Raw genomic sequence first — 22,413 nt, forward strand, 5'->3', positions numbered from 1 at the left:
AGGGTAGTGGACTCGTGATCTGGTGAACCGGGTTCGATTCTCTGCTCCTCCACATGCAGCTGCTGGGTGACCTTGGGCCAGTCACACTTCTCTGAAGTCTCTCAGCCCCACTCACCTCACAGAGTGTTTGTTGTGGGGAAGGAAGGGAAAGGAGATTGTTAGTCGCTTTGAGACTCCTTTGGGTAGTGATAAAGCAGGATATCAAATCCAAACTCCTCTTCTTCTCTTCTCCTACTGCTGAAAAGGAGCTGCTCCTTGAAAGGGTGACGTGCAGTGGCTTCTTTCAAGTCCAGGAAGCGTTGCTTCATTCTTCTTGCTCCTCTGGTGGGGATGGGGCAAGAAGTGATAAGGCTAAGTTGGAGGGAAGCAGTGGTGATGGCAGGTGGAAGGTGGAGCAGAAGCTGTGTCTAAGCTGAGAGCCCTGGTGAGCAACAACCTCGTAAGAGAGGCCATATTTTGATATAAACAATTGCAGAAGGTCTGGCAGAATGGGTTCTCTCTGTGGAGCTGCGCCTGCATTGGCAGGGGCCACAACCACTTCCGGACTTCAATCAAACCTTTATTGCATTAGCATACAGCCATAGCAGGATAAGACAAAAATGCTAGAGACAAGCAACCAAACAAAATTCAAAGCGATATTACTGGCGTTATGACATTTAAATTACCCTAAGACAATAATGTAAAGATTTAGTTGCCAGCGCCGGGAATCTAAAATGCGGGTGTATATAAAGCATATAATGGCCCAAAATAGGCTCGGCACATTAGGTTAAAAAGGTAATAAAAAGAATTAAAACAGGTCCAGGTCTAGGACACACTACCCGGTCAGAGTAGCCCTGAGTTTCAAAGCCTGCACTATAAAGATTGCCACCCCACGTGAAATTTGGGGATTTGCGTCCACAAGAAGCGATTTCAAACAGTCTTCCTTAGATGTGATGATGGACGGGATCAAGAGGAGGAGCTTAGTTCTTATTAGCTCATAAATAGGGCAGTAGAAAAAGAAATGTATGAAGTCCTCCACTTCATTCATTGTGCATGGACATAGACGCTGAGTAATAGGGGTCTTAGAGTAAATCCCCTGCAGGAAGGCCGTGGGTATAGAATGGAAACAGGCCATGGTAAACGCTCTTCTCAAATTGGGCTCCGTCAGGTCTATCAAGTAGTTGGCAAGTGATCTTACCACTTTCACTTTAGGGAACCACATGGAGAGGCGAGCTGTGGTGGACTGTGCCCGGTCCATGGCCTCGTCTCTTGTAAGAATCCCGGATTTTATGTTGGTCCCAAGATGACAGCGTGTCAAGATCTGGGAGGGAGTAGCGTGCAGTAATAGTCTCCATGGCCTTGGACCATTTGTTGCTATGAGAACAAGTTAAAAAGGCTTGCCTCGCTAGTAGGGAACCTGGGGCATTGATTAATTTACAATTTCCGGACTTGCTTCTTCTTGAGTTGGGAGGCAACAAAGGCTTTGGCCAAGCCCTCTGCTGATCCTGCAATTCTGCCTTTTGCTCTCCTCTGTCTTGGTGTGGGGAGAGAACTCCTGTGCAGTGGGGGCATTGAAGAGCCTTTGCATAGGCTGTTCGCTGCTACCACTAGCAGCTTGGCTTTCTTGTAGTGGTAAGAATGAAGCTTCCCTATGTCTGTGGGAGAGCTGGTTGGTGGAGTGGGCTAACCCCCAAAACCTGTACATTAGCTTTGAGGGAGGCGTGGGAAGGGCCCCAAGTGGGCGGCAGAGCACATGTGTCCACGCCAAAGGTCCCAGGTTCAATCCTTGGCACCACGCAGTAGGTCTGGGCAAGGCTGTTATGCTGCAGAATCTCTGCTGGTCGGGGTACAGGCGATAGTGGACTTGATGGACCAATATCCTGACTCTGTATAAGGCAGCTTCTTTTATCAACGGTTTGGGGAACCTTGACATGAAGCAGGATTGGGGATCCTAAGTAGCCCTATGGATAATGTTGGACTCCAGGTTGTGTCAGCCCCAGTCAGCATGGCCCGTGGCCACGGATGGTGGGAGATGGTGGTCCAGCAATATCCAGAAAGTCACAGGTCCCCATCCTTGAACTTTTGACGTGAAGCACAGTCTTCTCTACTGCAGTTAAACCCATGATCCTGTTGAAGGCAAGACCAGCCTTCCATTTTCTTACCAGTCTTCTCTGGTCAGAGACATTGTTAGGCCTTGCTGTTCTGTTTTCCCCAAAGGGTATGCATGGCTCAGTCGTTTTATGACTGGAAGTGGGGGCTTCAGTGATCCAGCTGATAAAGCACTACTGGGTTCAGATTCAAGTCCCACCTGGTTAGCCTTGGGCAAGGCCAAGTTGTGTTCCTTGCTTGCTTTCCCCAGTATTCAGAGACAGCCTTGGTGGGCAAGGAAGCTACTGCCACCCCCAGTTTCCAGTACAAAATCCTCCTTTCCCAAGGCCAGTTGGGAAGCCTGTGACTGACCTGGAAATTGAACCTGGTGCTTTATCAACTAGGTGACTCTAGTGCCCTTTACAGCAGACCCAGATCTAAAGACCTCTCTCTGTGTGTCTTAACTCTCTTGTTGACTTGGTTTGCGATGCCCTCTTTGAGCCACCTTCTGCCTCTGTCCTTGCAGTCTGCTGAGACGCCTGGTCACCCTCATCTCCCAGCACGCCACCATCCTGGCTTCGAACGAAGCCTTCAAGAAGCAGGCAGAAGGAGCTAGCGATGCGGCCAAGAAGTACATGGAGGAGAACGACAAGCTAAAGAAGGTAGGGGCTCCTGCCTGGGCCAGAGGCACAGGGGAGGCTGCCGTGGGGCAGTTTGGACTTTGCTGCAGTGCTGTTACAGACATGAGTTTTGAGGCTCCCCTCAGTTTTAGCAGCGGGTGGCCCTGCTGGATGCTAGTCCCTCTGCTCTTGAGGAAACACAGGTGCAGTGGCCCCTCTGGGCAGTAGTTTGCACACTTCCATGCATCCTCAGACTTCAGAGGTCTGATTTATGGGTGTATTGGTTGGTGTCTGTAATCCTATAAGGCTCTGAGGCTGTCTGTCACACTATATACCCGGTCCCCTTTTATGGCAGTAACCTTACCCAAGGGGTTAATCGCCCACTGGTGCCTTGTTTTTTCAGGAATACTTGGTGGGTGACTTTGACCTACAAGATTGCTGCACTAGCAAATGCCAAGCATTCGAAGCAGCTGGCATTGCAACCCGCTCCCTCGATAGCCTGGTGTTGGTGAGAGGCTTGCTGGCACCTAAATATGGAGTATACCTCAGAATGGGTTCAAGATGGTGTTGGCTAACCCTCCGGTAGTCAAGGCACACTTTCTGAATTTACATGTGAGGCAGGCTTTGTTCTGTCCACCACATTTTTCTTCAGTGAAGGTGTGGGGAGGAAGATGTAGCCCACTGTGGCCTACCTGTGACCAGCAGGTGGTCTCCTGGGGCTTGGGGGCCCTTTCTTGGCACCAGGAGACACCTGGAATTGGACCTGGGACCTTCTGCATGCAGAGCAGGTGGCCCCTCCTCACCTGCATTTCCTGGGCTTGCCTCCCTCCAGCGAGAGCGCAGAGGTGTAAGCCAAACTCTTCTGGGCAGGGGTGTAGCGCTATTTGCCAGCACCAGGGGTGGTGCAAATGTTCACCAGAGGGAGTGGAGCACATTCACCCAGCTCTTACTGCTGACACTGCCAGGCAGGTGCTCATGCGCCGGGCAGGGTAGGGGCACAGAGGATGCTCTTTGCCCTTGGCACTCACCCAGCCCTCACTGCCGGAGCCAGGCAGGGCGCGACAAAGATGCTGGTTTGCTCCCCTCAAGATTGTGTGCCGGGGCCATGACCCGCCCCATCTCCTGGATGGCAAATAACTTTGCTGATTTTTTGCCTTGAGAACACTGGGATGATCTAATGAAGGAGCCAAGCTCCTCTGAAGCCTTACCTTCTGACCACTGGAAATCTTCCTGCTTGGTTCTTTTAAAAACAAACTCCCAAACCTTTCAGCGTCATGCATGGTGCTTGTGACAATCTTGCAAAGGGAAACTATAACTGCAGCCCTCTGAACTGGTGTTGGACTGCAGCCCCCATCATGCTTGACTGTGGGCCATGCTAGCTGAGACTGATGGGAGTTTCCCCCCAGAAATATCTGGAGTGCCAGGTTCCCCATCCCTGGTATAGGACATTGTGCTCTGCCAGGAAAAGTATTACATGGTGGAGGTCACCAACTCGGCACCCACAAGCAAGGTGGCACCTGGAGAAGCTTTCATTGGTGCCTTTGGGCAGGGGCTCTGGACTCGGAGCTTTCCTTTTTCTAAAGATGCAAGTCTCTTGCCCTTCTAGACAGAGAAATAGGAAGCAAAATATGCAGGTACCCCGTCTAAGAAATTTCTGTGAAACAAGCTGGAGTGACTGCTCCAACCATTTTAGCCAATGAATTGTTTGGACACCAGGCTATAGTTATTCCTGTGGTCCTAAAGAGTTGCTGTTTTCCCCTCCTCTTCCGTGTTCTTTTTCTGCTTCAGACTTATTTTCAGGTCCTTGGAATTCCTGTAGTTTCCATTCCTTTTCTGCAGCAACCAGGATGCATTTTTCCTGTGATTGGTTTTTGTGGGATCAGGGTAGTCCCTAGGAATCATTTTCTGCAAATAGTACTACACAGTGAGTGAGTGTGGGTGCATGCTATGGAATCCCTCCTCCCCACCGAAGGCAAAGGTTAGAACTTTGCAAACAGGCTGCGCCATCTCTCCTTCTGTGTGGGAGATAAGAATTCACTGCAGTACAATTGTGCACATGTCTACTCAGACGTAACACAGGAGGAAAGTGTAGTTTGGCTGGCCAATCGCTGTACCTCTCAATGGCAAACTTTCATTGAGACCAGAAACCGTTGCTCTAGGGTGGCTGGGTGTGTTTCTGCAAGCTTTTGAATTGTAGAGTTCACTGTGCATTTATTTTTTGAAAAACAAAACACCGTGTGTAAGCTGGCAGCAACGGAAAGGCACCCCAATGAAGCAGGGCGCTGTGTAGTCCTGCACTTAAATGATGAAAGTGGTAATAACCAGTCTGCACTAGTGATTTTTCACCCTTCTACTTGAGCACGGGTGCCCGAGGCCTGTTCACACCCATCTTGCCCTGAGGGAACAAATACAGTCATACCTTGGGTTGCGAACGCTGCGTGTTACGTCTTTTCAGGTTGAGTCCCGCGGCAGTCCGGAAATACCAGAAAGGGTTACTTCCGGGTTTCGCCGCTCGCGCATGCGCAGATGTGCAAAATGACGTCATGTGCAGAAGTGGTGAATCGCGACCCGCACGTGCGCAGACGCGGGTTGTGTTCCTTTCAGGTTGCGAACGTGGCTCCGGAACGGATCCCGTTCACAACCAGAGGTACCACTGTAATGTCTGGAAAGTCTGTAAAACCCTGACACCTGAAATATTTTGTTTCCATCTGCTTCCCCCTCTCCCTTGCAAAAGGAAAAGGTACCTGGGAGCTTTTAAGTTCGCTAAACATAGGCTTGCTAAATAGTCCCACAGTCTTTACAGCTACAAGGCCTTTAAACTTCTGAGAACCTCGGCTTTGCTTCGTAAGAATCCTGAACTAGATCCCAGGTCTTCCCCACCCCCTCCTCACGTGGAGAGTGCGGCTGTGAAAGGCAAGCTCTGTCGCATGGCAAGTGTGTTGGAGTTTCTGGGAATTCACGGCAGCTGCAGCTTCTAATGCAGAATCCAGATTTCCTTAGAAAATAAAAGAAGAGCAGGCTTCCTTCCACCGCATGATGGACAAAACAGGTGAAAGTGCCCCTGCATTCTCAAGTTTCAGCTTTGGGGGGTGGGGCTCCAACCTGGGGGCAGCTCCCTTTCATGCAATTTCTTTCCTTGCCAGCTTTTCTCCTCTGAGGCCCAGCCCTACTTTCTCTCCTCCCTAACCAATAAAAATAAGCATGGAAATTCATGGAATTTCCATTTGCAGCGGGGCGAGAGGCCTCAAATTTGCCTGTGCACCAAAGAACCTTTAAACCTTGTGTGTTTTAAACCACCACCCGCCATATGGGGCAGGCAAGCCCCATCACGCTGGGTTGACATGAGGGCACTGCCTTAAATATGGCAATAATTTTTATGAGTCAAATAAATAAGGACTCTTCATTAGCAAGACAGCCTTGACCCTCTGGATAGTAGGGTGGTGGTTGAATGTATCTGCTTTGGTGTGTCTTCAATCTGTAGCCATAAACAGGATTGCAAAGATAAAAATGCAAAGCTTGCTCAAGGGCGGTGATTATGACTTGGGCTTTTGATAGTGCCCCAGTCCCTTGCGGCTGCTTTTGGAGAGCTCCTCTCTCCCCCGTTCTCTGGCACTACAGACTGGAATGGAATGGACTTTTCTATTCCAGTTAAAAGTCATCTCTTGTGAATTTTGCTTGGGGAGATTCTGCATCACAGCATGGGGATGTGGCACTCAGTTTGGGAGGAAATCCCCCCCTTTTCTCACTCATTTTCATAGAACCTTAGAATTGGAGAGTTGGAGCATCCTGCAATGAGCCAGGATGCTCATTGCAAAAAATTGGAAAGGGGGGAAAATCCTACCAATAAAAGAATGACAAATCAAATTTTGTGAATATATATATTTGGCAAGATTCGCAGCATTCTTAAGGGGACAATCGGACCAAAAATTAGTAAAAGAATGGGATTGTGTTAAAGAATATATGAAAAAAACATTGTTCTGGAGTAAGTATATCGGGATGTCATGAATGAAGCTTTGCAGGGTTAAAGAAATTGAAAAATGGTGCAAGATAGAGGTAATCTACACCAGACACAACAATACAGGACGATTAAAAACTATGAGGTCTCAGAACAAAGGAAGGAAGTCAATGTTAACGATTAGTATGACACTATGGTTTTCTTTGTAGGCGTGATTTTTTTTTTTAATCTTTGCTTTTTGTTTTGCTTTCCTTTCACCCCCGACCATTAGATATGCTGACTGGGGCTGGTGGGAACCCCTTACAGGCTTCCTTTGGACTAGCTTAACAGCATGTGAAGGGGCCACAGGGAACCCACCCTAACCTAGAGGGAGGTGGGCAGATCACTTTCTTGAATGCTGGCCCTGTTGCAGTATGTCTTGGGAGGGGTGTGCAAAGAGGATCAAGTGAACGCAGAAGCTTCTCTAAAAACTGGCTGTGCACACATGATTCCCTCCCCACCCCCCAAAAAAAGAATACTGGGAATTGTAGGTGCTGGGTGTTGGGAATTGTAGCTCGGTGAGGGGGTATGCTACAGTTCCCAGGACTCTGGGGGACGTCATGTGCTTTCAATGTGTAGTGTGTACTCAGCCCATATTCCTGGCTGCTTAAGGCCAGCCAAGTTGGAGGGAACTGTGTATTCTAAAGACAACGGGAACTGGTCGAACTTCTATTCTTGTTTGATTAAGGCAGTTTTATAAATAGCCCCTTCTTGGGTGTGGCAGGTCAGTCTCTTCAAGGTAACCAGGCAGGGAAGTTTTAACAAAAGATTCTGTGTCCTTCATTTTGGCCCCCAATTACTTGGTAGAAGAAGAAGAGTTTGGATTTGATATCCCGCTTTATCACTACCCTTTATCACCCTATGGGGACGCGGGTGGCGCTGTGGGTAAAAGCCTCAGCGCCTAGGGCTTGCTGATCGAAAGGTCGGCGGTTCGAATCCCTGCGGCGGGGTGCGCTCCCGTTGTTCGGTCCCAGCGCCTGCCAACCTAGCAGTTCGAAAGCACTCCCAGGTGCAAGTAGATAAATAGGGACCGCTTACTAGCGGGAAGGTAAACGGCGTTTCCGTGTGCGGCTCTGGCTCGCCAGAGCAGCGATGTCACGCTGGCTACGTGACCCGGAAGTGTCTCCGGACAGCGCTGGCCCCCGGCCTCTTGAGTGAGATGGGCGCACAACCCTAGAGTCTGTCAAGACTGGCCCGTACGGGCAGGGGTACCTTTACCTTTACCTTATCACTACCCTAAGGAGTCTCAAAGCGGCTAACAATCTCCTTTCCCTTCCTGCCCCACAACAAACACTCTGTGAGGTGAGTGGGGCTGAGAGACTTCAGAGAAGTGTGACTAGCCCAAGGTCACCCAGCAGCTGCATGTGGAGGAGCGGGGAAGCGAACCCGGTTCAGCAGATTACGAGTCCACCGCTCTTAACCACTACACCACACTGGCTCTCACATTGATGTGTGAACTCAAAGCTTAATATCAACAAATTCAATGACATAAGCTTCCATTGATTTCAGTGGGTTACTCTGAGCATGATTGAGGTTGGACATCGCCTATAGCAGGGGTGGCCAACTCCCAAGAGACTGTGATCTACTCACAAAGACTACCCCCATTTTTGAGGTGGTGCAGGTCAAAGTTGTTGACTTTTTTTTTTAGGAAGGAAGGCCCTTTTTTAGGAAGGGAAGAGGGGGGCCCTGTTTTGGGGGGGTGCAGGGCAAAAATGTTGACCTTTTTTTTAGAGGAGCAAAAGTAGTTGAACTTCTTTGGGCCGGGGGGGGGGGCAGTGATCTACCGCAGACGTGCAGTTATATACCATTGAAGGATTTCTACTTTTTCAGATTGTCACAGGAGAGCTGGAATAATGTGTTGTAGCTGGTGGGAAGCAAATACACAGCCTTTGAAGTTGGTTGACGGAATAGTGTCATCCTGCAAAACACAGGCATGAGCAGATGCACACTTTCTACATCTCCATATAACGGCTGCAGAACACGAGGGAGGATATTTTTAGGTTGCCATTTTGAAAGCAGTTTGAATTTAAGAATCCATGCATGTTGTAACTTCTGTGAAAGGAGATTCAGTGGCCCTTGAAGTGGCAATGGAGCAGTTGTATCTGCGACACAGTTGAATATTTGTATATTTTGAATCTCTTTCTCTCTCTGTGTGCGTATAAATATATATATATATATAGAGAGAGAGAGAGAGAGAGAGAGAAATGTGGTATACAACATGAGAATAAAATCAACAAAATGTCCATGAAAGCATAAACACAGATAAAACACCAGTAAACCCTGATTTGTTAAAAAAGAGAATTCATATTACAAAGATCTGGCTTAGAATGGTATGGTTTTCAAAAGACCTATGGGCTAGTTCCTGCGAAACATCTACTGGCAAGGAGTTCCACAGGGCAGCGCCTGCGCCACTAAAGGTTTGGTCCCTTTTACTTGAGCAGTGGAGGGATTTCCAGAAATGGAGGGCATAGGATATAAACACACTTGAGGGCATTAAGAATAGCCTTGCTGGATCAGGCTACCCAGGAGGACTCCCCTGCTCAGCGCCTGAGGGCCCCAGTCCTGCCACTCACCAACTGGCCTAGGGCGGCGCTTGACGGGCTCCATAAAGGACTGCTGGCGCTGCTGCTGGGCAGAGAGGGCTCCGTTTTTCTTTTTTTAATTGCTGTTATTTTTTACCTAAAGGTACCCCTGCCCGTACGGGCCAGTCTTGACAGACTCTAGGGTTGTGCGCCCATCTCACTCAAGAGGCCGGGGGCCAGCGCTGTCCGGAGACACTTCCGGGTCATGTGGCCAGCGTGACATCGCTGCTCTGGCGAGCCAGAGCTGCACACGGAAACGCCGTTTACCTTCCCGCTAGTAAGCGGTCCCTATTTATCTACTTGCACCCGGAGGTGCTTTCGAACTGCTAGGTTGGCAGGCGCTGGGATCAAACAGCGGGAGCGCACCCCGCCGCGGGGATTCAAACCACCGACCTTTCGATCGGCATGCCCTAGGCGCTGAGGCTTTTACCCACAGCGCCACCCGCCATTTTTTACCTATGTCATTTCAAACTGATATTAATGCTGTAATCTTAGTTTTAGATTTTTATTTATGTGGAAATTGTTTTCCATTTGGTTGTGTATTTTTGATGTGGTTTACAGTGGTACCTCAGGTTACATATGCTTCAGGTTACATACGCGTCAGGTTACAGACTCTGCTAACCCAGACATAGTGCTTCAGGTTAAGAACTTTGCTTCAGGATGAGAACAGATATTGTGCTCCGACAGCGTGGCAGCAGTGAGAGGCCCCATTAGCTAAAGTGGTGCTTCAGGTTAAGAACAGTTTCAGGTTAAGAACAGACCTCCAGAACGAATTAAGTACTTAACCCGAGGTACCACTGTATTTATTGTTTATGACTTTTGTAATTATATAAATCTTGTCCTGTTGTAAGCCGCCTTGAGCATTGTTTTTAACTGTGGAAAGGCGGCATACAAATAAAATGGTGATGATCTCACAACCAGATGCTTTTTGGAAGTCCAAAAGGAGGTCCTGGGCACAGCAGCAGCCTCTCTGGACGCCTGGCTCACTGCCTGTGTCGGTGGAGGCAGAACGTAGACATTGTGGCTTTGATAGGCTCCATTCTCCATAAAACCACCCAGGTTGGTGGCTGTCACTACACCTTGTGGTAGCGGATTCCACAGTTTTAACTGTTCTGTGTGAAGAAGCGCTTCATTCTGGTCTGTGCTGATTTTCCACCCAGCTTCAGTTGCTGTCGTGTCGTGCACCGCAGGCTGCTCTGAAGGTCTTGTATAACATTTTTTCTATACATAGCATTGCTAATGTCAGGCTGTCGCTTTTGTGCCTGTCATGCCAGTGCTTGCAATCACAACTGCTTCTTCTCATATAAGACGAACCATGATTGGAGAAAGCTTATGCAAACTGCCCCCCCCCCCCGAGGCTCAGTTTGAGGATGAAAGATTCTCCCCCTCACACCCCCATGCCTTGTCTTTTCAGCAGCCATTTCTCTCTTCCAAAATCTCAGGTTTCTGGGCTTATCCAGCTCCCTTTGCACTGCCCAGAAGCAACATCCGTTGTTTTATACACTCGCGGTTGGCATTTCCAGGGGTGTGTAGGCAGTATGCCTATTGTTCGACTGGTTATTATGGGATACTTTCCTTCAGGGATTTTTCCAAAGTAAGAAATGTTAGGAGAACGACAGGATTCAGGGTGGCATTTCATATGCATCAAAAAAGGGAGAAAGTGATAGGATGGAAATGAGGTGGCTGGGAAGTTGGTGGAACATGGCAGGCGAGTCTCAGCTCATCCAACCACAGGCTGTGTGCAAGAGGCAGCTGTCTCCCTGCTCCTTGGAGGCAAAAGGATTTTGGTGGGAGCTGCTGCCTGGCAATAGAAAAGGGTGAGAGCCTAAATCATCCTAGTTGAAAAACTTTTGTAAGCCACTTCTTGAGAGCATCTCTGGGCTATAAAGCAAGATATAGGTATTTCAAATGGGGCATTTTGTTGTGTAAAAATGAAATTGCCCAGGGTCCTCCAATAGGTAGACCCCAGGTCAGATCTTGCTTCATCCATGAGCTTCTTGGTTGGTCTTGGGAGGCCTCACTCTAAGCTTCCCCATTCTCGTATGAGGATTGTTTGTGCAGTGGTGTAGCATGGGTTGCCAGTGCCTGGGGCCACGCACAGGGGTGGGTGGGAAGGAGGGAAATGGATGCATGTGCATTCAACTGCCTAACGGCATCCGTGTCACCCAGGGGATCACAGAGAGATGTAGAATCATTCCATTATCTGGAGAGGTCACTTCCTGAATCGCATGGAAAAGCCATTTTCAGTGGATCCCAGTGATGGAAGCATGCAGCTGTAATGAGGCAGCCTCTGGTGTTGAAATTTTGTGCCCAGGACACCTGCCCCTGTGGACCCCCCCCCAATGCTAAACCACTGCATCTGTGTTTGCAAACTTGATGGCTCTGCATACTTGATGACTTGGTTGCTAAGCCATGCATTACTGCAGCAGGAAGGGTCCAATCCTTGACCTTCAAAGCACAAGGACAGGGATTTTGCCCCTTGCCCAAGGTTCAGCCTCAGAGTAGGAGAGGGGTAGGGGCATCATCACTATAGTTCTTCTCCTCTTGGGAAGCCCAGCATCAAATGGGTACCAGTTTCTGCGAGGTTTCTAGCTCTCAGGTTGGAAGGAAACATGGAGACTTGTCATGCTCAGCAGATGTGTGTTTGCCATGCCAAGGGAAATTGTAGACCTCTGAATGTCATGCTGACCATCCCTTTAGAGCAGACGTTTTCAACCTTTCTGAGTCTATGGCTCCCTTAAACAACTGCATTCTTTCTGTGGCACACCCGTGGGGCTCAGGAGCCCATTTATGTCACTCCTTGTCTGCAGTGCTGGCAGCCTCTCACCCTTTTTCAAACACCCTCCCTTGTGGAGCGTTCCCTCAGCCTCCTCTCCTCTCCTCTCCTCTCCTCTCCTCTCCCTCTCCTTGGGAGTCCTCCAGGCAGCCGCTGCTGCCGCCCCTGGTCTCTGAGCTAAAGAGGAATCCCAAAATTGCTTCTTCGGATTCTGCAATAGTGGTTTGCCTATTTAGTATTTTTGGCTGTGTCAATTGTCCTAGAAATGGGTTGACACTGAAGTTTTGCAAGGTAGGTTAGGGGAAAGGGTCAGGAGAAAAGCCAGCTGACCATGTACAGGACAGGGGTTTGTCTGTACACACACATTAAGTCTTGCGTCAAGCTATTTCTCATTGATGGATTGATTTCTCCTGTGTCCTCTAACCTTCTCTCCTTCTTCTCATTCAGCAACTGCAGCAAGCAGGGGTGAAAATAACAGATCTGGACACCAAAGGCGCTGGAGGTGAAGAAGAGAGTAAAGCACTGCAGGGTGAAGTGAAAAAACTGAAGGATGAGCTGGCCTCCACAAAGAAAGGTGAGAGACTTGGTGGAGTACGTTTAGCGCATGCCCCCTCCAGTCCTGGCTGTAAAATGACCTTGTGTGGTAGATGCCACTGCCCAGTAACTTATAGGGAAAGGGCATGACCTATTAGAGACCCTGGACTATCCCTCTCCCCCCACATCCCAGTTGTGTACAGCTGGATCATCTGGGCTAGATGCCGACGAAAGGGTGATACACCATCTATTTATACTTCTAGAACTGTACAACCATGCGCCTTCCTCATGTACAATCTCAGAATTCTGTCCCCCCCCCCCCCTGCTTAAAAATACTTCACTTGGCATCAGACTTTGGGAATAGATGGACCGAGCCCTGAAGAGTTTGTTTGTAAACACTTTGGTTCGCTATAGTTGTGAGGATGCTGTTTTCCTTGCCCTACAAAGCAATGTCCAACTTTGAAATTGGTCTCTTTAGATATTGAAAAGGGAAATGATGATGGGGACAACTAATTGGTGCACTCAGGTCTTCAAATCTGAATGTTTGGGCACTGCACACACTGGCAGGTTTGGGACTTCTTTACACCTTCTTTGTCACAACTCCCATCAGTCCCAGCCTGATGACCAATGCCCAGGCATGGTGGGAGTCCAGCAGAACCACAAATTCCCCATTCCTCTCTCTCCTGTCCCAGTTGACGTGCAGCAGAGGCTGCTGTAGTGGCACTTGCTCACATTGGTCCCAGGTTGCCTCCTGCGAAGTGGTTGATTCTGGCAGCAGTGTAGGTGATGCTGCTCTGAGCTGTGGCGCACAGTCAAGTTGAAAGTTCTCCTGCATAAGCCCCACTGGAATGGGTGGGAGATGTGTGAGAGAGCACAGTCCCTTAGTGGGAAGGGAATGCTGCTGTTTGGTGCTGTTGACACCATACTTCACCACTGCTAAACCCTTCCCTCCTCTCCCTGTGTCTCCTCCACAGTCAAATGTATTTATTTCTTTGATTCAGTTGATGAATTGCTTCCCATAAAATATCTTGATCTGATTTCGCAGTAAAGACAATCAAACAATTCTGTATGTAAACTATTTTATACTGGCAAGCTCATACCCAACAATGATTGGGAATGCTAAGAAACGTCATCAAATTGAGTGCAATTTTGAAATCAGTGGTTAAAATCCACACTGTTTTGTAAGATTCAGCCTGCCATCTTGATTCAGATTGGCATCCGACAGATGAAAAACCCGTTACTTGACCTCAAGAACCATAATACAAAATTGGATTACGGTATCTTCACAGTGTCCAGATGCATAGGAAGCAGACAAACGATTTTCCAGGTGTCCTCCAAGAAAATTGTTTGTATGTCTACTATAATAGTTTGTATAGTAGATACGCAAACAATTTAAAACCAGTTCTGTGTGTGAAAAGAACTCCAACTCCAATACAACTCCAACTCCAAATAAACGTTGCAAGCTTTTTTAGGGTAGCAGGGCAGGGTCTTTGCACATTACTCTAAAACCTTGCAATGACATAATGGGCTACTCTCTCCCTTCATGCTGCATGTGTTTGGAAAAAAAACCCACCCCACCCACCCACCCACACTCGGGGGGGGGGGGGGCTCCAGTTCTCAGTTGCAGTATCAACCAGTCTGAGCAGCTTCTCCAGGGCTCATTTCCAGAGCTGGCAAACTAGAGGGGTTGACATCAGTGCCGGAGGAATCCTGGAGCTGGGAAGTTTTGGGTGTCAGTTGCCCTTCCGACCTTCTCAGTTCTTGGTGGGCTTGTGTAACATTCCCAGCGTCTCTTTGACTCCCCCTTCCCCATGTGAATGGCACAGTGGCCAGGCAGGACTGTAACTGGTTGTGTAGTGTGCAACACCAGGCACACAAGAAGTGCTCAATATACCTTTTAAGTTTGTTGAATTATTTAAGGTTCTTGAATTATTATTTTGTGGCTCAGATTTCTTTCTTTGAGGGGTGCAGGGGGTTTTTGGCTGGGCATGCCTGGGTTGAACTGATCTCTTGTCTCTTCTTCCAGTGTGCCCTCTTTTTTATAGCTGTTATAAGGGGTGCTGTGTTTTGTTCCTTCTCTCCAGTCTTAACACCCAAATGGTGCTAATTGTTAAGCCACAGAAAAGCTGCCAAATTTGGCACAACTTGTTCTTCTGGCCCAGAAGCTCTCTGTTTCTTTAGCACGGTGGTCCTCCACGAGGGAAGTGTCCCATGTGCTGGATCAGGCCAATGGCCCATTTATTCCAGCATCCTGTTCTCTCAGTGGCCAACCAGATGCCTGTGGGAAGCCTGCAAGCGGGACCTGGGTGCAACAGCAGCCCTCTCCCCTATTGTGATTTCCAGCAACTGGCAATGGAAGTGAAATGGCCATGATGGCTAGCAGTCAGGGATAGGCTGATCCTCCACAAACTTGTCTGATCCTCTTTTAAAGCTGTCCAAGATTGTAGCCATCACTACTTCTCAGGGGAAGTAATTCAATAGCTTAACTACGTGCTACGTGAAGCCAGTGAGTGAAGTGAAGGAAGGAGCATCTTCCCAATATTCCCTGAGTCTTCCTTAAGGAGCCTCAAAGCCTTTTAGGTCTGCATCTGATAAAAACCAGCCTTGGGTGTCTCTCTTCCAGTGATGCTAATGCTATCGTGGGACGTGCGCCAGTTGCTCTCTGACTGTCTGCATCCGGAGCCTTGAAGCGCAGGAAGTGCAGCTTGCATTTGGCGCCAAATGCAAGCTTCAGAATGGATCTGGTTCCAGAGGGGCTTGCACTTGGCACACTAAATTTAAATTCAGCGCTGACCACGAGCTCGACTTTCGGCACAGATTGGCTCTGCTTGGAAAACTCTGCTGTGCCGTTGATGGCCAACATGCAAAAGGCCCTGAATGCAAGCTCCTCTTGCCAAGGAGCAACTGAGAGTGCACCTTTAGGCTCCCAATTGTTCCTTTGCAAATATGGCTTTACCTGCACCACACCTGAAGTCATAGGTGACTCCAGGTGTGGCAGAAACTACCCTGTGGGCCCAATTAGGGCCTCTGGTGGCTCTGATTTGTTGTGTGGGCTGGAGGTTCCCCTCCCATGATAGGTTGTAGGAATCTTAAGAAGCAGAACTGGAAGTGACTCAGGGAATTGTTTGGGTTAGGGTTCTGGTTCTCCGCTCCCGCAATAAAACACTGGTGAATGTTAGAGGTGATTTGGACCAGGGAGCACAGTCCTAATTCAGAACAAAAATTTGGATGAGAGCTTATTGAGAATAGTTGAAATGTGCTTGTGGTGACATGATCCAATCGGTTATTTCAGGCTTGCCTAGTACTAATTACACTCTAGAACCACCATCCATGTCTTTGAGCGTTACTTTTTAAAATTCTGTCTATGCTGGTGGTCAAGCACAAACCCTGCAGTGGGCAAAGTGGCAATTGAGAAGCAGCCTAGCTTACTGTCCAGTGATCTCAACTGTGAAGACCAAGAGGGAAATAAGTGGCTAAGCTTTATAGCATCCTCATTTGATAGCCACAGCTGATGGGAACATGGCTTCATCCTTAAGTTACTTTGTAAACTGTCCTATGACCTTTGGATCAAGGCAGGCATACAAATTTTATTAAGTAAGTGCTAGAAATCAAACTACTCACCTCAGTCCTTTCATGGAGTTGGAAGTCAGAGGAATGAACTTGGTGGAAGATCACAGCTCCTCCTCTGATCCAAAAGTCTGTGGTTTTCTATTCCTGGAAAAACAGTGATCCATTTTTTACACACAGACACATGCATGTGACTTGGCTTGCTGTTGCCTGGTTATCTGGGTCAGTTGGGATGTGTAGAGATTGCTCTAACCTGTGCTTTTCTTCCCCCTTTACCCCCCAGCCCTGGAAAAGGCAGAGAACGAGGCCCTGGCTATGCGCAAACAGGCCGAAGGACTGACCAAGGAGTATGACAGACTGATGCATGAACACACCAAGCTCCAGGTGCGAGGGGAGGGAAGTGGGGTTGCAAATATCAGTTCTGAGGTGGGAGGGAGTCAAGAGGGGCCTGGCTGGCATCTGCATGAGGCCACTGTTGTGTCTGGCTGGACTATTCCAAAACTCTAAAAACCGGTCCTCTCCCTGGCTTCTACGGGTTCCAGCTTGAGTTGGTGTCTTGCTCCAGGAAGAGCAGTGGTGTTTGTGTTCTAGGGCAGGGCAAGAAGAAGGCAGTGGTGGTGGTGTGATGAGGGGTTTGAGGCTCAAAAATCCTTTAAAAAAAGAAAAAAGAGAGAGTGTTTGTCCCATGAGTACTGTGGCTGCTCTGGGAATGTGAGGGTCGTTGATGCCAGCCTTCCCCAGTCTGGTCTCCTTCAGATATTGTCGGTCTACAGTCCCCATCATCCCTAACCATTGGCCATGCTGGTTGGGGCTGGTGGGACCCCAACAAGATCTGGAGGACACCTGGTTGCAGAAGGCCCATCTGCTTGGTTTTAAGAGAAGGAAGCTTCTTGGTCTTCCTCTTTTCCCCAGCTTCAAGGGGGGAGCTCCTCATTCCAGCCTTCACTTGAGTGTCCTGTGGACATTCTTCCTTGAAAGAGAGGTGGCTTCCCGGTTACCAGAATGCATAAATAGGGAAGAATGGGGTGACTCTAGAGCAGTAAAGTTTGATGCGGTTGGCCCTTACAATGGTTGAGAGGGAGGCATCCCAAGTAGAACCTCCTTTTTTCTTGCCCTGTGCTTTGTTCCTTGTTGGATTTCAGCTGTGTGTGAGGCAGTGAGTCCAGCATGGTCACTCCCGCTGGGCAAAGCCAGTTTTGTGAACAAATCTTCCTCCAGATGAGGGCAGCTATGGAGTCTTCTGAAGTTTCAGCTGTAACTGAAAATAAATGTGTGTCTTGCCGTTGTTTAAGCTTTCAGGGAAATCAGGAGCTGTGTCCCTGCTGCTTATAGTCCTACAACCCATGATTACCTCCTCAGGGGTGTGCTCTCTTCCCCCACCCCCACCCCTCGCACCCCAAACCTTTTGACTGTGCATCGGATATCCTTAAAAGTTAGCAAGAGCCTTCCACAAGTTCTGGAATCTTGTTGCTGACAGTCTCTACCGTCCAGTCCTTGAATGTGTTGCGGGAGGTTTCACATTTGTGCATGCAGTGGGTGCTTCTGAACCTCCCCCTTTTCAGGGTCCCCTGAAAGTCGCCACCCCTGTAGCAGGAAGAAAAGAGTAGTCAGTCTTTTTTTTTTGGGTGTGCGTGTGTGTGATCATGTTGATGAGTTGCTTTGGTACATTAATGAAGGTTCTTCCTGCACTCTTAAGGGAGGGCTTTGAATCTGTTGGATTACAGCTGTCTTCTGCCGCAGACCCGCCTTCTCTCCTACCCTGTGTCACTGGTTGGCTAGGTTTAAATGGCCAGCCCACAACAAACACAGCACACACACACACACGTATAAAAATAATCCAGCTTTCGTTGCCAGGGTAACCTAATCTGCACACAGTGGCTGAGAGAAGCTGCCCAGCCTTGGTTGCGGGTTTTTTACTCCAGCCTCTCCCATTCGCGGAGTACCAGCCAGGGGGAGGATCTTGGCAGCGCCTGGGAATCCTGCCCGGTAAACAACCCTCCACGTTTCTCTCTGCACGTAAGCAGCAGGTCACAAGACGCTGCCTCACCTGGGAGCTGATAACAGGTGGGCGGGGAGGAACAATGCTGGGCCTGGCACCACCTCAAGGAAGTGCGGAAGGGGCTGGGCCCCTCACTGCTCGGGTTTTAAAACAAGACTGGAGGCAGCACTGGGGACTGTGGGTTGTCATCGGCACTGGGAATCGTAATTCTGTGAGGAATAAACTACAGCTCCCAGGATTCTTTGAGGGGATCTCTGTGCTTTATTTGTGTGGTGTGTCCACAGCCTTAGTCCCCATTGGGCATTCCAGGAAGCCTCCCTTGGGGAATGCACCTGATCGCTTGCACAGTTCTCCCATGGCTAGTGACTGAGGGCTTGTCCCTTTCGCTCTAGAAGTTTGCAGTTGGGGAGGGTGGTTCTGGAAGGCTTGACTGGGCTCCAGACAGTTCACATAAGCCGAGTCTTCTGCGTTTTGCTTGCTCTCTGCTCCGTGGTGGAGTTGGGTGGGTTGGACAGGGACAGCAACTGCTTCTTCTTTCTCAGTTTTAGGATGATTAAAAAAATAAGTTTCAAGGTTCTGTTGTAACCCATGCTGAGTAAGCCTCCTGCCTCCGGGGCTTAATTACCCCCCACGCAGCATCTTTCTGGATTGCAATGGGCGTTGCTCTGAATATCCTCATTCCAATCCCTTCTCATCCCCATGCTCCCTTCAGCCCACAAGTCCTTACTGAGCTCTGTCTTGGCTTCGCCTGTGTGCTGCAACCACCTGCTTTCCCCCTCCCCTCCCCAGAGCTGGTGTGATCCGGCTGCCAAGACTCAGTAACAGTGTGCCTTGCCAGCTGCTTAAAAATAGGATCTCAGTGTTGTTGCTATTCTGATGGCTCTGCAGGCTGGCACTGCTGAGGAATGGCACCCTCCTGCTTCTGAAGGGCCAGTGTGCCTTTGGGTACCTAGGGAAGCAGAGATGTCCTTGCCCTGCGAGGAGGAGGAGGAGGATAGGGACCTTTCCAGCTACTCACATGCCCTTGAGCATTGTTCCTGAGTAGTGATTGGAGGCTCTCATGTTGGCCTTTCCTTAAGGCTGCCTTCTCCAACCTGGTGCCCTCCCATGAGCCCCAGCACAGCCTTCTAGAAGGCACCAGGATGGGGAAGGCCATGTTGAGGAGGTGTGGGTGCAAACAGCAGCATTCTCGGCTGGTGTCTTGGGAACTCTGTTCAAAGCATGTTTTCAAAGGGAGGGGAGAACTAAGTGACGGCAAATGCTAAGCAGTGCGTGGGAACGCCTCTCTGCAGTGAGGTATCCTGCTGAGCTAATATTTCACGCGCAGCTCTTCATCTTTGCTGCCATCATACTCCAAAGGACCCTGTACATGGCATGGTTCGCTCTAGATACTGTTGAGCTTCAGCCCCAGCCAGCATCGCCAAAGGTCAGGGATGATGGTCTCCTGTACAGGGTGCTGATAGACTGCTCTGCATCTTGCCCAGACATCAAAATTAGGGGTGCATTGGCCTTTCTGCTCTACTTAAGTTGAGCACTACTGCAGCCCTTCAAAGGGAGAATTTGCAGGGTGGAGGGTGAGGAGGAGGAAGACTGGATTCTGAATGGGCAGCAGAATTCAGGACGATATCTGAACCTGTGTTAGCTGGCGATTTCTGGCATCTGCTTAGCTTGGTAGGAGTGTTGTGGGCCGTAGCTGCTGTTAGTTTGATTTGCTCATGCAGCTATTTGCCTTCGTGGCCATTCTGGGCAGCTTCCTCCAGCTTCCTCCAGGTTGCATTCCTGTAGGGAGCTGGGTGGTCTTCCCCCTCCTTGGGCTGTGTAAGCAGATCCCTCCCCCTTGGGTAGGATTGCAGTGCTAAGGGCTGACTACTGTAATTGGCAGAGAGGCAGAATGTTGCTACTGCAGCTGCTGTCCCTCCTAGACAATTGAGCTCTGCACTTGGGCACAGGATAGAATTGCATTGAAGTCCCTGGCCATCTGTGGAGGCAGCATTTCTGCTAAGGCAAAACTGTATTTTCAGAAGGACTGTTGAGAATGCCTGTTTGCCCCTCAAGTTGCCATTACTGCGTGGAGTAGCAGAACAGGGCTATACCTAAGATGATATACTTTCAGCCATGTGGCTCAGTCTGGTGGAATTTGTGGAGATGTGTGTGTCTCAAGATGCCTGGGGCTAAGACTGAGCTATGAATGGGGAAGTCACCTGAGCCATAAATTCACAAGGTGGCCTCTCTCTCAGTATGCAAACAGCCTTGATTTTTGAGCATCCCTAACTGGTCAGGGTAGGGAATCGCCACTGGCTGCTGTGGAAATACATTCACAGAACCTGCCTTTCACGTGGCTGGTGCACACACTGACCAGCATTAGGCATGTACAGCACAGAAGCAAAACAAATGCAGCAGCCTTGAATGATGTGCCTAAGAATGAGCAGCTTATGACCTTGCAGAATACAAAGGACAATGGCTTGAATGGAGATATTGCGTCATCGGCCAGCAGGGAGTCAAATCTGTTGTGTACATTTGGGCATGCAAGGCCTTGTGACTTGCTTATTATCTGCCTGAAATGACAATGGACTTGTAGTTCGCTTTCTGCTGCAAAGTGTCCACTTGCTACCTTGCTCTGCTGTCTGCAGAGTTCTGTGAAACTCCAAATCCAAAACTATGTGTCTGCCTTATCCTGCAAAAGTAACAAGCGCAGCATGTGGCAAAGGACAATAAGGAATTTTGTTTCCTGGGAATCTTCACTTAAAGCTGATTTCCAGGCCATAATGGCAGCAACACATGCCTGGAAGTGTGTGTTTGCTGTCCTCTCAGAAGCCAAAGGGGATGACGGAATGAGAGTTCTGTGGCTTGAGCCATGGGGCCCTTAGTGCACTGCATAACTTCTGGCTCCTCCCCATAACCAGCACAAAAATAAACCACTTGCAGAATTCAGTGTTATTTACTCGGCTGCAGCTTTTGAAAAGGGGGGGGGGGGAGTTAAAGCATGGGGAAACAAGACAACTCTGTCCCTAAAGCGTGTAAAATGGAGAAGTTAACTGTGTTAAGCCACTTTGCACTGGCTTGTCCAAAACATGGCTAAAAAATACAGTTGAATGAAATAATTCTCCTCTTATGTAACGCCATGTTGTTCCCCCACCCTCCTTGTTTCTCCCAGGAGGCCTGCGATGGACCAAGAGACAAGAAAGAAGAATGATTCCCCTGCTGAATATTGGTGGTTCTGGCCAGTCTCCACCTGGTTGCTGTACACTCATGTTTCATGGGGCTGGGGGCAGCCTAGCTGAGCCCCCTCCCCTCACTTTCTGGGCATGGGTTTGGGTGATCTGCTCATCCACCATTATTTGCTCCTTCCCCGTCCTGCACCCCCTTCAGTGATATAGCTTTTGAGTGGACTGCTAACTCTCTTTATCCTTGTGCCCCTGCCCCCCCCCCCAATAAACAGACTGGATGTGAACTTACCAGAACAATACTGCTGCTTGACTGTTTCTCACAGGTGGAGGCGAGGAGGAAGAGGAAGACAAAGTCGTCTCTCTCTGGGGAGGCAATTGGGGCTGGGCTACCAGGGCCAGAAGCATTTCATGGTGGTGGGGGTTGGCTGGGTCTATTTCAGCATGAGCTCTAAGGTTGTCCTCCTGTCTTTTAGCTGCACTTGCTCCCCCAGACTCTGGGTAGTTTCACTTACTCCATCCAAAGCCTGAAGGGAGCATGAGTGGAGCATTATGTGTGGTGCTTATGTGCTCCTGTTGATACCATCTGGCTGTGATGGGGAAGATCTCCCCTGTGTCCGTAATCTCTGTATTTTTTTTATAATATATATTAAGGACAAGGTGTCTGTACAAAGCTTCTCATTAAAACTCTGGTAGAACAAAGCTTTCAGTGTGGCCTCTGAGTGAAATGGGGGTAATGGATTAAAAAAAACAGAGCAAGGGGAAATTGATCTTGTAGCCCTGAATTCTGTGTTCTGGATTAATGAAGAGTGGGGGACGTTTGGTTTCTTCTGATGGGCTAAACCGAAAGCCCCACCCCTATTGACTTGTTTCTGTGGCCAAAAAATGCCTGCCTTCTGGTCTGCCGGCTCCTGAGTCCCACCCTGGTTACGGTCAAGGTTCTGGTCTTTGTCCTTTTGCACTCAACTTCCGCCTCCTAAGGTCTGCCAAGGACTTGAGCAACAAGTTGCTACTGTGTTCAGTGCCTCACTTGGTGCCAAAACCATGGCCACAGAAGGGACGCAGCTTGTGTCTGTAAGTGGTTTTCCTGGGCAAAGAGAACAATGCACT

General features: G+C 49.1%; 1 protein-coding gene across 1 annotated transcript in view; it reads left to right on the plus strand.

Moving 5' to 3' along the window:
* The window catches only part of BCAP31 (B cell receptor associated protein 31), a 37,954-nt gene extending 15,949 nt beyond the window's left edge, over positions 1 to 22,005 (plus strand). Inside the window, exons 5-8 of the mRNA XM_028711892.2 lie at positions 2,594 to 2,729; positions 12,487 to 12,613; positions 16,424 to 16,524; positions 21,294 to 22,005. Of these exons, the coding sequence (XP_028567725.2) occupies positions 2,594 to 2,729; positions 12,487 to 12,613; positions 16,424 to 16,524; positions 21,294 to 21,332 (403 nt within the window). The 3' untranslated portion in view covers positions 21,333 to 22,005. The remainder of the gene's footprint in view (positions 1 to 2,593; positions 2,730 to 12,486; positions 12,614 to 16,423; positions 16,525 to 21,293) is intronic.
* Positions 22,006 to 22,413: the final 408 nt, after the last annotated feature.

This window comes from Podarcis muralis, chromosome 17 (assembly GCF_964188315.1).
Source record: "Podarcis muralis chromosome 17, rPodMur119.hap1.1, whole genome shotgun sequence".
In the NCBI taxonomy this organism is placed as follows: domain Eukaryota; kingdom Metazoa; phylum Chordata; class Lepidosauria; order Squamata; family Lacertidae; genus Podarcis; species Podarcis muralis.